We start from the raw sequence: 13691 nt of genomic DNA on the forward strand, positions 1-13691 counted from the left end.
TTTTTAAACAGAGTTCTTTCTTTAAGAATATATGCTAAAATATATACAGATATAAAGTGTCTGGAATTTCCTTCACATTCCAATTGTGGGGGCGTAGGTGGGAGTATGGATAAAAACCAGTTTGTTTAGGAGTTGATAATTGTTAGGGTTGGATGATGGGTTTATGATTTCACAATATTGTCTCTAAATCTGTCTAATTTTGCAATTTACCATATATATTAGTTTACTAGGGCTGTTATAACAAAACCCCGCATACTGGGTGGCTTAAACAACACAAATTTATCTCCTCGCAGCTCTGGAGCCTGGAAGTCCAAGATCAAGGTGTCGGCAGGTTTGATTTCTCCTGGGGCCTCTCTACCTGGCTTGCACACGGCCACCTTCTCCCTGTGTCCTCCGCGGTCTGTTCTCTGGGCACACCCATCCCTGGTGTATCTTTGTGAGTCCACATTTCCTCGTCTTATAAGGACACCAGTCACATTAGATTCGGGCTCACCGTAATGGCCTCATTTAAACATAATCACCTCTTTAAAGATCCTGTCTCCAAACATAATCACATTCTGGGGAATCTGGGAATTAAGACTAAAACATATGAATTCAGAGGAGACACAGTTCAGCCCCTAAGACCAGAATGAAAATGTTTTTAAATAAAAGATAAAATATTCTTAAAATACAATACACAAAATTCATAACTTCAAAAACTGAATTTTAAAAAAATATGACTTGCTGGGGCTTCCCTGGTGGTGCAGTGGTAAAGAATCGGCCTGCCGAGGCAAGAGACACAGGTTGGATCCCTGGTCTGGGAAGATCTCATATGCCACGGAGCAACTAGGCCCATACCCCCCAACCACTGAGCCTGTGCTGGAGAGCCCGGGGGCCAAAACCAGCGAGCCCGCGAGCCCCAGCTCTGCAACAGGAGAAGCCATCGCAATGAGAGCCTGCATGCTGCAACCAGAGAGGGGGCCTGCTCTCCGCAACTAGAGAGAAGTCTGCACAGGAGTGAAGACCCGGAATAGCCGTAAGTAAATAAATCTAAATATATATATATATGTGACTTGCTTCTCGGCCGACATCTTTAAATAAACTTGTCTCCCAGTCTCACCTTTTAGTACTCGGCCTCCTCACCCAGTGTGGGTTCCTAGCAGAATGCTGCGTTTCACTCTTCTTAAAGTACCTTCCTGTGATCTCAGAGACTTAAATATATCGTAAGAGAAACAACATTTTGCTGTAGGTAGCTCACTCTATCGAGCTACTGGACAGTTACGGGTTGAATGTCTGTGCACCTCCTAAATTTCTATTTGACACCTGATTTCTAACGTGATGGTATTCAGAGGTAGGGCCTTTGGGAGGCAATGAGATCATGAGGGAAACCCAGTGTGAATTGCATCAGGGCCCTTATAAGAAGAGGCCAGAGGGCTTACTCACACTGTTTCCACTATAGGAGGGTACAACACGGTAACAGCAGTTTGCAAACCAGAAGAAGGGCTCTCACCAGAACCCAACCATGCCAGTACCCTGATCTTGGACTTCCAAGCTCCAAATCTATGAAAAATAAATTTATGGTGTTCATAAACTGGTCAGTTTATGGTATCTAGCTATAGCAGCCCAAGCTAAGGCATAAAGAATTATCTGTTTTTAAAAGGATTATTCATTTAACAAATATCATCCCTTACTTTCAAAATTACAAAGACTGAGAAATTGAGAATGTGGCTACCTGTCCTCCCTCACCCAGTGGCCCATTTCTACCTCACAGGAGGTCATCAGTAGAAGGCCAAGTACTTGCTTTCTGTATCCTGTGCAACAGGATTTAAATTAAATTCATACAGAAAATACTGGCCAAACCTAACATACCAGGAAAACCAGCACATTAGAGTAAAAGTCAGTATCAGATTCCAAAAAAGCTCCCACTTTTTTCATATGAAAAACTGAGGCCTAATAAAGTGATAACATTTAATAGGAATAAATGTAAGATTCTACTCTAGTACCCAAAAACACTTATTGGAAAAACATAAAAGAGATATGACTTCACACATGTTAAACATTTTATGAAGGATTTTAATTGCTAGTAAAGACACTGAGGGTCAATAATGTGCTTACTGAAATGAATAGGTTAGGCAACAGCAACAGAATTACAACTTAAAGAAATGATTATCCATTTTACACAAGATTTCACCTGAAATTTCTGTTTCTAGGTGATACACTTTATAAAGGATAATGTTAAAATGGTGAATATAAAAAAAATGGTGAATATATTTAATGCCTTGTCAAAGAAAGAGTAACCACAGAACTTGGAAGTATTGGGGTAAAACAAGACTGAAAAGACAGACAAAGGACTTCAAACACCTGAAGGGCTGCCATCTGAAAAGGCTGTAGGCCTATCTTTCCTGCCCCAAGGGGGAAGAAGGACATTAGCCTTGCAAACTCCTTCCCACCCTTCAGGAAGTATCTCTTCCTCAGGGAGGCCTTCCCTCGCTTCTACACTGCGAGCTCCTGATTGCGGGCTCCTACACACTCATTCTTCTCTCCTGAGCACCAATCCCACTTCTAACTGTCACACTGTGTTAGCCCTACTAAACTGTAAATTCCCAGAGAGGGTGGACCACGTCTGATTTATCGGTCCTGTAACATTCTGCGCCTGGCACCAGTGAATGAATAAAAGAACACGTGAGAAATAGGTTTGACATTAATATAAAAATGTATTCTCTAATACAGTTCTGCAAAGATTCATGGCTGCCTCAAGAAGTAGCAATTTTTCTTTCATGAGAAAAATTTTACCCTGTTTAGGCATAAAACGGCTTCCACTTGTCTGGGACTTCCCAAGTGGCTCAGTGGTAACGAACCTATCTGCCAACGCAGGAGATGTGCGTCCGATCCCTGGTCAGGAAGAGCCCGTGCAGGAGGAGATGGCAACCCACTTCAGCATTCTTGCCTGGGAAATCCCACGGACAGAGGGGCCTGGCGGGTGATAGACAGTTCGGGCGCTGCAGAGAGGCGGACGTGACTGACATGACCCAGCACACACACACACGGAGCCTGGGGCAGGGGTGGGTGAGGTGAAGGGGATTCACGGGGCTGGGAGACTGGATTAAACAACGTTTAACCTTACTGCCAGCCTGGGCCCTGTGATTTGAGCTCTGCTGGTAAAGGTTGTGTTTACTACACCATAAATTTCATTTTAGCTGATCAACTACATTCTGATCTGTTTTGAAAAATTTTAGTGATACATTTCTATGTAATTACTTCTGTTCAAATTCAAATTTCATTTGCTATTTCTCCCTATCTTTTCCTTCTCCTTCTCTCTCCATTCCAAAAAGCTGATGATTAATATTTCCATTTTACTGTAAGGATGCCTAAAGTTTCAGAAAACACAATAGCAGACAGTGATGTCAGGACAGACACAGAAATAAGAAAAAGACTTCTGAGATTCTTAGCATCAGCTGTGCCAAAAGTAAATGCAGATCTGACTAATGACACAAAATCATTACCTCGCCATTTCCTTTTATGCTGATTGGATTTTTAAATACAAGGGCCCAATTTTCCATAGAAACAGATCAGATTTACAGCAAATACAAAAATTGCATCTTTTATTTATAAGGTAAAAAATATACCCAAATACTTTTCATTAAAATCGTGTGTCTGTAATATTGACTTTCAGAGGATTAGTCAAGCATTACATAACTTTGCTTCTTCCTGTGGGAATTAATAAGCAGAGACCTTGAAGGTCAATCTCCTCAACACAGTTCCTGAGACTACCAATTCTGACCTTGATTATTTGATTCAGTTTGATACTGAAGTCTGGGGATGAAGTTGTGAGATATATGAGGAAATACACGTGCTCACTCTTCTTTTTCCACTCTCTGCTTTCTTTCCAGAGGAACATCTTTTGTGAGAGCAACCTCTAGCCCTAACTCCATTCATGGACAATTATGGAAGTAGGACATCAATATGTTTTTAACCATTAGTGCTTAACATACAAATATAACTTACTTATTTTGAATCATACTACATCTTCTGTTGAGAAGACTTTGAAAAGGTTAGGTAGATAAAGCAGGGATAGGAAGTTACAGAGAGGGGAGAAACCTGGCCAGTCACACTCTGTGGGGTTGATGATACCATGTTGGGAGGGCACCCACACTCCAGACAAATGAACTTCCAGAGAGGGCCCCCACAATCAGGGCTGCGTGTGACTGTCGTGAGCAAATCTGGGCTGGACTGAAATCATTCCTATAATCTTTAAACTGAATGCCTAATTCCTTCTGAGGACTTAATTCTTTATTCTAAGGATAAGCTGAAGCTTAAATACTTTGGCCACCTGATGCAAAGAGCCGACTCACTGGAAAAGACCCTGATGATGGGAAAGATTGAGGGCAGGAGGAGAAGCGGGCGACAGAGGATGAGATGGCTGGATGGCATCACCGACTCAATGGACATGAGTATGAGTAACCCTGGAAGTTAGTGAAGAACAGGGAACTCTGGTGTGCTGCAGTTCACAGGGCCGTAGAGTCAGACACAACTTAGCGACGGAACAAAGATAAGGATAAGCAAGACAAAGAAGGGATTATAGAGAAAATATGAGGATGGAGGAAGTTACATAATTTTGAAACACTTAACGTTTTCTTTTTGGACCATGTTACGCTAGCATTTAAAGACCAGTGAGTAGATCACTGATTTATACAACCTCACTCCATATCTTCCAATCTTTTATACAGCTTCAAGCACACCCTGCCAAATAACGTAGTTTTTCCTACGTTCAGTATAACTTCAAACGTGTCTCTGAGAAAAAAGAATACATGTAAAAAAGTATGCCTTTGCTAAGCCTAAGTAACATGCACGTACTCTTCAGAGAAGTGTTTCTCAAACTTTATTGTGTGTTCACATCCCCGGAAGACTTTGCTAACATGCAGATTTTAATCCAGTAGTGTTGGGTGGGGCCTTAGATTCTGCATGGACACCAAGCTCTCAGGTGATGCCGATGCTGCTAGTCCACAGACCATACTCTGAGGCTTTAGACTATGACAGGAAAATCCAGCCCTGGCAGGAAATTAACACCCTCAATGTCATTCCCACCTTCATATTTTTTCCCCTGAGTTCTTTCACTCTTTCCTGTTTGACCGGTATAAGACAATTTCAGGACCGAGCAGAGTGCACAAAAGAGAAAAAATATTCTAAAATTACAACTTCAAGTGAAACAATAATAAGATTTTAAGTTGTCTCAAAGGTAGAACATAATTTTTGATATGCATGAATTATACATACTTCGTGCAATTCACTGAACAAATACACAGTAGCCTATGTCTCTCCATAAATGAATCAGTATGTCTGCAAAATTTAAAGGGAGCTTGATTAACGCACAGCACACCACTTCATGTGGCTTCCCTCATAGCTCAGCCGGTAAAGAATCTGCCTGCAATGCAGGAGACCTGGGTTTGATTCCTGAGTTGGGAAGATTCTCTGGAGAAGGAAATGGCAACCCACTCCAGAATTCTTGCCTGGAGAATTCGAGGGACAGAGGAGCCCGGCAAGCTACAGTCCATGGACTTGCAAGAGTCAGACACGACTTAGCGACTAAATCACTCATCATCATCATACCACTTCATTATCAGGCGTCTCTGGATAGTGAGGTTATCTGAATAAATCAGATTTTCTAGATAAGTTCAGTTTATCTTTTTACATTTCCAAGTGTATGTAGTGATTTTTCTTCTAAATCTTTCTATAATTAACATATTCAAGACTTGTCAGATATACAAAACAAGGCTTAACATATCTGCAATTATTCAGGGTCAACAATGATTACTCTACAGAAAGGCTGAGGGCAAGAGGAGAAGTGGGATGAGATGGTTGGATGGCATTACCGACTCAATGGATATGAGTTTGAGCAAACTCCAGGAGACAGTGAAGGACAGGGAAGCCTTGTAGTTCATGGAGATGCAAAGAGTTGGCCACAACCCAGCTACTGAATAACAACAGGAGCTGCTTAGGTCTGTGTGGGACTCTGCACGCCTGTACAGTAGAGTCCTAGAGTGTCCTTTGGGTGGTTCTCAGCTTATTTCCAGCAAACTTCTGCCCCCTTCCTACATGATCAGCTGCCACTGCATACTGCTCTCTGATCGCCCTCCTCTTGTAATTTGTAATCTGCTGCTTTATTTTTCACCTAACATTCTAGAGAAGATTCTGAGACTAACTTCTTTCCTATTTCCCCTTTGTTTTATTAATTCAGGTGCTCTCTTTCAGGCTTTTGGGTTACTGTTTATCTGAATCAGTACAATCATTCCAGCTTACAGACATCATCAATTTAACCCCCATTAAGCATCTCTTATCATGGCTACTGAATACTCACTGATCCCGGTGTCCTTACAGTACTGGACCAAGTATTGTCCCATAACTTTTAGAAGATGATTATACTCATGGACATTGAGAAATTCCTGCTTATTATGGGATGGTTCCATGATCTCCAAGGGTATATTAACAATTCCAACCACACCTGCACCAAGTCTGGAAGAATAAATACATATATAAATTATGTGAAATTGAGCTAAGAAAACAGAAAAGGCTAGTATTCATCTTTCAAAATCAATTAAAAAAATAAACTCAGTCATTCGGTCCAAAGCATGTCAAAGTTAACAAGTTATAACCGTACTTTTTAATGTAAGTGTATGGTCATTCCAGTTTCGTTTGGTCCCATAATACAAAATCTCTTAATATGTCATTACTGAATTAATATGACTCCTTTTCTAAACCTACAATCTGACAGGGGAAGTCAGGGTGAGTAGGAAAATGAGGCCTTGAAGCAGTAAACACCCCTAACAATCCCTTGCAGAGATAAACTGACACAGTCCTCTTAACAATACAGGCCAGACAGTCGCTTTTTTCCATCCTTGTTTCACCCGTCAGGTTGGATTTCTCCTCATCATTGCAGAGGTCCATGGGTGCTCAGTGAAATCTATTAAGGGGATGTATAAGCTGTACTATCTGAGAAAGGAATAGCCTGATGGATAAACTCGATTTATTTTTCACATTTCAGCAGCTTATGATGCATGTGGCTGGGCTCTTCTACTGAGTGCTGTAACCTGTGTGGGGAAAAGGCATCCAGAAATCGGGCTCTTCAGGGGCTCCCACGGCCTGCTGCCTGCAACTGGCCTACAAGCCATGCCTTCCCAAATTGGGGCTTTCCGTCATGTTTTCCATCACTTTCCCTTTCCACTCTGCCCTTCCTTCAACTAGTCACTCTGGAAGCCTAAATTTGGGCATCCTTTCTTCCAGGAGACCTAACTTAACTTTCCCAGGTTTGGTTCACTGCCCCTCCTAAGAGGCTCTTTTTGCACCTGGTCCTTGCCTATAACAGATATTTGTTTGTTCATTTATCAATCCATTCATGCTCAGCACCTGGCCCCATTCCAGAAACCAGGAATACATTACGAATAAAGAAGATAAGGTCCCTGTTTATGAGGCTTCTCTTCTATCAAAGGCTGAAAGCCATTATGGGTGACAAGATAATTTCAGATGGTGTAAGCGGTGTAAGCAAAATACAGCAGGTGCCATAATATGTGAAGAGAGATAAGGTGGAAGGAGAGATGTCAGAGGCTAATTTTAATTAGACCAAGAAGACCTTCCTGTGGAGCAGACTTCAGAGCTGATGCCTGAGCGACATGCTAGGACCGTCAGTAAGAAGATCTGAGGACAGAAGTTCAATGCAGAGGGAACAGCAAATGTCAAGGCCTAAAGGCAGAAACGAGTTTAGGGTGTCTGAGAACGAAGATGCCTGCCGGTGTGCAAGGAATGCTGTCAGAGGGTGGGTATTGGAGCGGGTGTTCCTGAGCCAGGCAGAAGCCAGATTACTGGCAGAATATGAAAACCAGTGCTATTCTATTTAAAGCAAGAGAGGAAACTAGTTTGTATTTTAAAAGATCATTCTCACTGTTTCCACACAATATAAAAAATACGTATTAATACACTTGTCCTTCTCACTGGACTATAGGTTCCTTAGCAAAAGGCAGGAGGTCTTCACCATTCTGTCTGCAGAGTTCAGTACAGGGCCTGGCACACGGTCCTGTAATGCCAGCGCTTGCTGAATAAACGAATGAGTGAATCACGATCTCCTTGAGAGTGAGGGGACAAGATGAAGAAATGCTCCCCTGAGCCATCCCACTGCTCATGGTTATCCTGTCTGATTCTGTAATTTTCTACAGTCTCTCTTCAGGGCTCTGCGTAATTCACGACAGCAGCTTGTGGAGCTTCAGACCGACCACGGGGAAAGCACCAGAATGTATTCCTCTGGATCCAGGCAGGCTGGCGAGTGCTAAGAATATACGCTCACGCAGGTAACTGGCAGGAACTCATGCGTGCTGGGGCTACACAAAATGTTGGAAGGGTTGTGTTATGAGACTATGGATTTTTCTTTTCTACAATTTCTTTACTCTGCTTGCATTATTTTTTAATTGGAGAAATGTCAGCAACTTCACCCGAGTAGATGGCACAGAAATGGTAAAATTTCCAAAAGTGTGCTTTTTCCTTAGAGCAGGCATGCGATCCTACTGATATTATAAATTAGGCAGATGAATGCCTGCACAGTGATGGGAAGGGTGGATGGGGGACACGACACCTGCTCCCATTATGATTAATTACTCATCTAACTCCACAGACAGGATCCTACCACATCTTCCCTCATCCTGCCTGTGCCTCTGAAAACAAAAACATACTTACAAGGATTTCAGTTTCAACTGTGGGCCCACTTTCTCGTGCATTTTGATCAAGCGGTTATTACTGTAAATGAACATCCCAGCTTGGCTTCGGTTTTCTATGTTCACACCAAAGAACAGGGTGAGTGTCCTTGCTTTTCTTAATTCCCTAGCATCACATTTAGGAAGTTAAAAAAATCATTAAATAAAAATAGACATTTTACAAACTAATAATAAATAACTCAGAAGATAAATATCAAAGGAACTCTCTCTCTCTATATATATATATATGTATATAATATCCAGGTATTTTGCAAAACCTAGTTGGCGCATTCAGTATCTCTCTATAGCCAAGTATTTTGCATAAACATGATCGACAATAACCATACCATTCAAACATAAGCATTCCTTGATTCACAAATGAGTTTGCCAATTTAAATTTATAAGAACTAGAAAGTGCAGCAGAACTGTGAAACATTAACTGGTCTAATATGTACATTGCAGCATTTTTGAAAAAACAATGGTCTGACTATCTGAAAATGTAGGTATTTATAACACTGAATGTGATTTGTAACTTTCAGCATGTTCTCAAACCTCCCAATATTCTACACAGATTCAGTTCAGTTCAGTTCAGTCGCTCAGTCGTGTCCGACTCTTTGTGACCCCATGAATCGCAGCACGCCAGGCCTCCCTGTCCATCACCAACTCCTAGAGTTTACTCAAACTCATGTCCATCGAGTTGGTGATGCCATCCAACCATCTCATCCTCTGTCGTCCCCTTCTCCCCCTGCCTTCAATCTTTCCCAGCATCAGGGTCTTTTCCAATGAGTCAGCTCTTCACATCAGGTGGCCTAAGTACTGGAGTTTCAGCTTCAGCATCAGTCCTTCCAATGAACACCCAGGACTGATCTCCTTTAGGATGGACTGGTTGGATCTCCTTGCAGTCCAAGGGACTCTCAAGAGTCTCCTCCAACACCACAGTTCAAAAGCATCAATTTTTCGGCGGTCAGCTTTCTTCACAGTCCAACTCTCACTTTCATACATGACTACTGGAAAAACCACAGCCTTGACTAGACGGACCTTTGTTGGCAAAGTAATGTCTCTGCTTTTTAATATGCTGTCTAGGTTGGTCATAACTTTGCTTCCAAGGAGTAAGCGTCTTTTAATTTCACGGCTGCAATCACCATCTGCAGTGATTTTGAAGCCCCCAAAAAATAAAGTCAGCCACTGTTTGCCATGAAGTGATAGGACCGGATGCCATGATCATAGTTTTCTGAATGTTGAGCTTTAAGCCAACTTTTCCACTCTCCTCTTTCACTTTCACAAGAGGCTCTTTAGTTCTTCACTTTCTGCCATAAGAGTGGTGTCATCTGCATATCTGAGGTTATTGATATTTCTCCGGGCAATCTTGATTCTAGCTTGTTCTTCCTCCAGCCCAGCGTTTCTCATGATGTACTCTGCATATAAGTTAAATAGGCAGGGTGACAATATACAGCCTTGATGTATTCCTTTTCCTATTTGGAACCAGTCTGTTGGTCCATGTCCAATTCTAACTGTTGCTTCCTGACCTACACAGATTGGAATGTGCCAAAAGATATTCTTCAGTTTTCTTTTTTCAAATTCAAAAGTAAATCAAAGTTAATGAAGCAAGTTTACAAGGAAAATAGCTTCTGTTTTTCTGACTCTGTCTGTTGTACTATGTTTTATGTGACATTTGCATTAAAAGTATAAAAGCAGAAATTAAGAGACAGCAGAATACGCAAGACACAGTCATAGGAGCAGGAGGCTGAAAAGTACTTTCATGTAAGAACCAGAAAGAGGGGCGTGACTTCAAGTACAAGCTCATCTTTGAAATAATCATATGACTATGGATGAGCCACTTCAACACTTCGTCTCTTCTGAAAAATGGGAATTATATCCGTCTAGCCACTTGGGATGCCATGAGGATTAAAAGAGATGATATTCAGCATGAATGTGGAAGACTTTCGGTGCCTGGCAAATGTCACTCTCCTTTTCCACCAAGAATGGTATCATATGTAGTTCTTTCCCTCCACTCATCCTGTAGCTTTCCTCATTCCACAGAAACAGCTTCTTTCTTTTCAAGTTCATGATCATGGGCTATTAAAACTAATATAATATACTTGCTGGACTGATTAACTGTATCTATCATTAAAGGACAATAATAAAGCCACCCTTCTATATGGATGTAATGACAGAGTACATTAGACTCTCTGAGGGAGCTACTGACATGAATTAATATATTATGTATTTTTAAATGCACAAACATGTAGGGTTAAATATATATGAATCAAACTTTTTCTCAAAAATGTCTACTCTATAATTAGATTTCTGCTGTTTAACCAAAAAGAATACTGATTTTGTAAGGAACCTCAAAACAGAATATTAGAGGATATGACATAATCACTCTGCAATATGTCATACTGATTGATTGTCTTCAAATTAAGAAAAAAAAGCATTGTGCTATAAAAACAAGTTCACCGCAACTAGCATTATTATAAAAGATAGGTTGCTCACCTTTTATGTCTACCATTGTGATAACAAAAACGTCATCAACCAGCTCTTTATTTCTGAAGACTTTAAAGTGGCCCTTGCTTTTCAGTAAAGAATCCTATGGCAGTTATTCATTATTTATTTTGATACATGCATAATTAACAGTTCAAATTTAAGTTGTGAGGAAAGTTATGGTTATATAGTGGGTTTCCTTGGTGGTCAGACAGTGAAGAATCTGCCTGCAATGCAGGAGACCTGGGTTCAATCCCTGGGTTAGGAAGATCCCGTGGAGGAGGGAATGGAAACCCACTCCAGTACTCTTGCCTAGATAATTCCATGGACAGAGGAGCCTGGTGGGCTACAGTCCACGGGGCTGCAAAGAGTCGGACACGACTGAGCAACTCACACACACACGGTTACATAGTATGTCACAGTTCACACATACCAAAAAATGCTGAAAACCAGTAACACTTCCCTAAAAATTTGTTTCTAAAAGTTACCACAGTTTTCAAAATCTGGCTTAACTTGCACAATAGCTATTATCTTCAGTTTAATTTGTTTAATACCTGAGCTGGACAGCAAGTCAACCTTATCAATGTAAACAATGGTTTTGTAATACAGGCTCACTATTTTTACTTGTATATAAGTTGACACTTTTACCTGAAATATCATCCATCTTAAATTGAAAGCAGTACTGGAAGATGGAAGAAACTGGGACTGACCATTCAGATTTCAAATAGCAAAGGACACAGAAAAGGGAAGTTACCAGGTGACCCCTTGAGAAGCTCACTTCTTCATCATAAAATGATGAATATCATAAAATGTCACAGGCTAAGGAAGAGAAACTGTCATAATAACCACCAAATCTGTCTACAGTGAAATCAGAGTTTGTTTTAACATAGTGCAGAGGGTTCCAACAAACAGAAGATCTCCTGTCTTACCTCTGCTTCTCTTGAAGAATCTTTCGCTTTGCTTTAACATCTTCCAGAGCTTTCTGTAATACATCCTAGAAAAGTACATTTGGTTAGGAGAGAACATAATGCCATTAAATTAATGAGAGCTGAGTTGGTATTTATTATCCTATTATCCAGAGGTTTCACAAGGGTAACAGTGATAGGTCACACTGCCTAATGCAATTCTACCACAGCAAATACTCAATAGTTGATAGATATGAAGTTCCAATAACTAAGAAGACAAACCAAATCCAAGCCTGCAGTTCTCTTTTTGAGGATATTCCAATGTCCTCTCTGTCTTTAGAGAAAGAGCCACTGCTCCCATTAAAGGCACAGTGGCTTTCACACAAACAACAAGAAAGCTTGGGAAAGTCATTCTGTAGACCTGGCCTTTGTGCGAATGGACAATGCTTCATTCATCATGTGATCCATCACTAAGGCCTTTTTCAGGAAAAAAAGAAATTGTGACTACAAAATTTTATCAAAGGCCAAAAAAGAAAATGTCTCCTCTATCTCAAGTTCCGTACGGTCCTCACTAATACTCCCCGAACTCTCCCCTTACAGGGTATCCCACCCCTGGATCTTCTCCCTTTCAGAGTGCCTCAGTAACACTGCCCGCCTGTCTTTCTTTTCTTCTACCTTGATATATCAGCTCATTCACAACTCTATCTCTAGTAGCTTCCCTCCAGTCAGGCAGAAAAGAAATAATGCATCGTCACTATTTCACAAATAAGAACAAACTTTTAATGTGCTCCATCCACCTGATGTGAAAGCTGGGCATCTCATTTGATGGGCAGACCACGGAGTGAACCTATTTTCACTGACTTGTAAAAGAAAATGGTCAATGCTTGGTAAGTATTTCACTTCAAATTCAACCACTCAACTGCCTAGAGGAATTTAAGAGGTCAAAAGCTGAGGTCATTCTGCTTAGCTCTCTCCTCTGAGTTGAAGTCCGGGCACATCAGAGCAACAGAGTAAGTTGCTCAAGGACGTCCCCGCCCTTCCTGCCAATGGACTTCAGGCACAAGCAGGGAGGCGGGGAGCGGTAACGGGCTCAGGCGGGAAGAAGGGGGGTCCTGACCCGTTAGGAAGCATCTGTTTCTCTCCTCTTGCAGATACATAAAGCAAAGGAAAGTGATTTTTTTTTTTAGAGACAAAATAAAGCTTAAACTTCTCTTTAAAAAATCTGTAACAATAAGATGGGTCTATATTTACCTTAAAAAAAGTGAAAAGAAAAAGGTAAAAGAGTCTTGGGAAAACCATGGAGCGCTTTGGGGAATTACCACGTGCTACTCTCTGATGTCATCCCATATTCATGACAGTTAGATATGAGAGCTCCTCCTCACACACAGCCTTGGTCCTTGAAAATTTAAGAGCAAATTACAGAAAGAATTCCTACACTGAGACTGCAGTAGAGGAAGAAGGAAGGGTGAAGTGAAGCATTTTTTCCTCCAAATAACTCCTTACCCCATGCAGGCAAAGAAATACGCCAAGTGACAAAGATGCACTACAGTAGAAAGTCTGGTACCGTATTTTTGGTAAAAGTTAGCAAACT

At 41.1% G+C, this 13691-nt stretch overlaps 1 protein-coding gene across 3 annotated transcripts in view; it reads right to left on the minus strand.

Moving 5' to 3' along the window:
* MORC1 (MORC family CW-type zinc finger 1) overlaps nucleotides 1–13691 on the minus strand; it is a 151058-nt gene that overhangs the window by 81803 nt on the left and 55564 nt on the right. For all 3 annotated transcript variants that reach the window (XM_043892900.1, XM_043892899.1, XM_043892898.1), the window contains exons 12-14: nucleotides 12125–12189; nucleotides 8698–8841; nucleotides 6335–6489 (exon numbers count right to left, since the gene is read on the minus strand). In XM_043892900.1, coding sequence (XP_043748835.1) covers nucleotides 6335–6489; nucleotides 8698–8841; nucleotides 12125–12189 — 364 coding nt within the window. The remainder of the gene's footprint in view (nucleotides 1–6334; nucleotides 6490–8697; nucleotides 8842–12124; nucleotides 12190–13691) is intronic.

Source organism: Cervus elaphus, chromosome 31, assembly GCF_910594005.1.
Source record: "Cervus elaphus chromosome 31, mCerEla1.1, whole genome shotgun sequence".
In the NCBI taxonomy this organism is placed as follows: domain Eukaryota; kingdom Metazoa; phylum Chordata; class Mammalia; order Artiodactyla; family Cervidae; genus Cervus; species Cervus elaphus.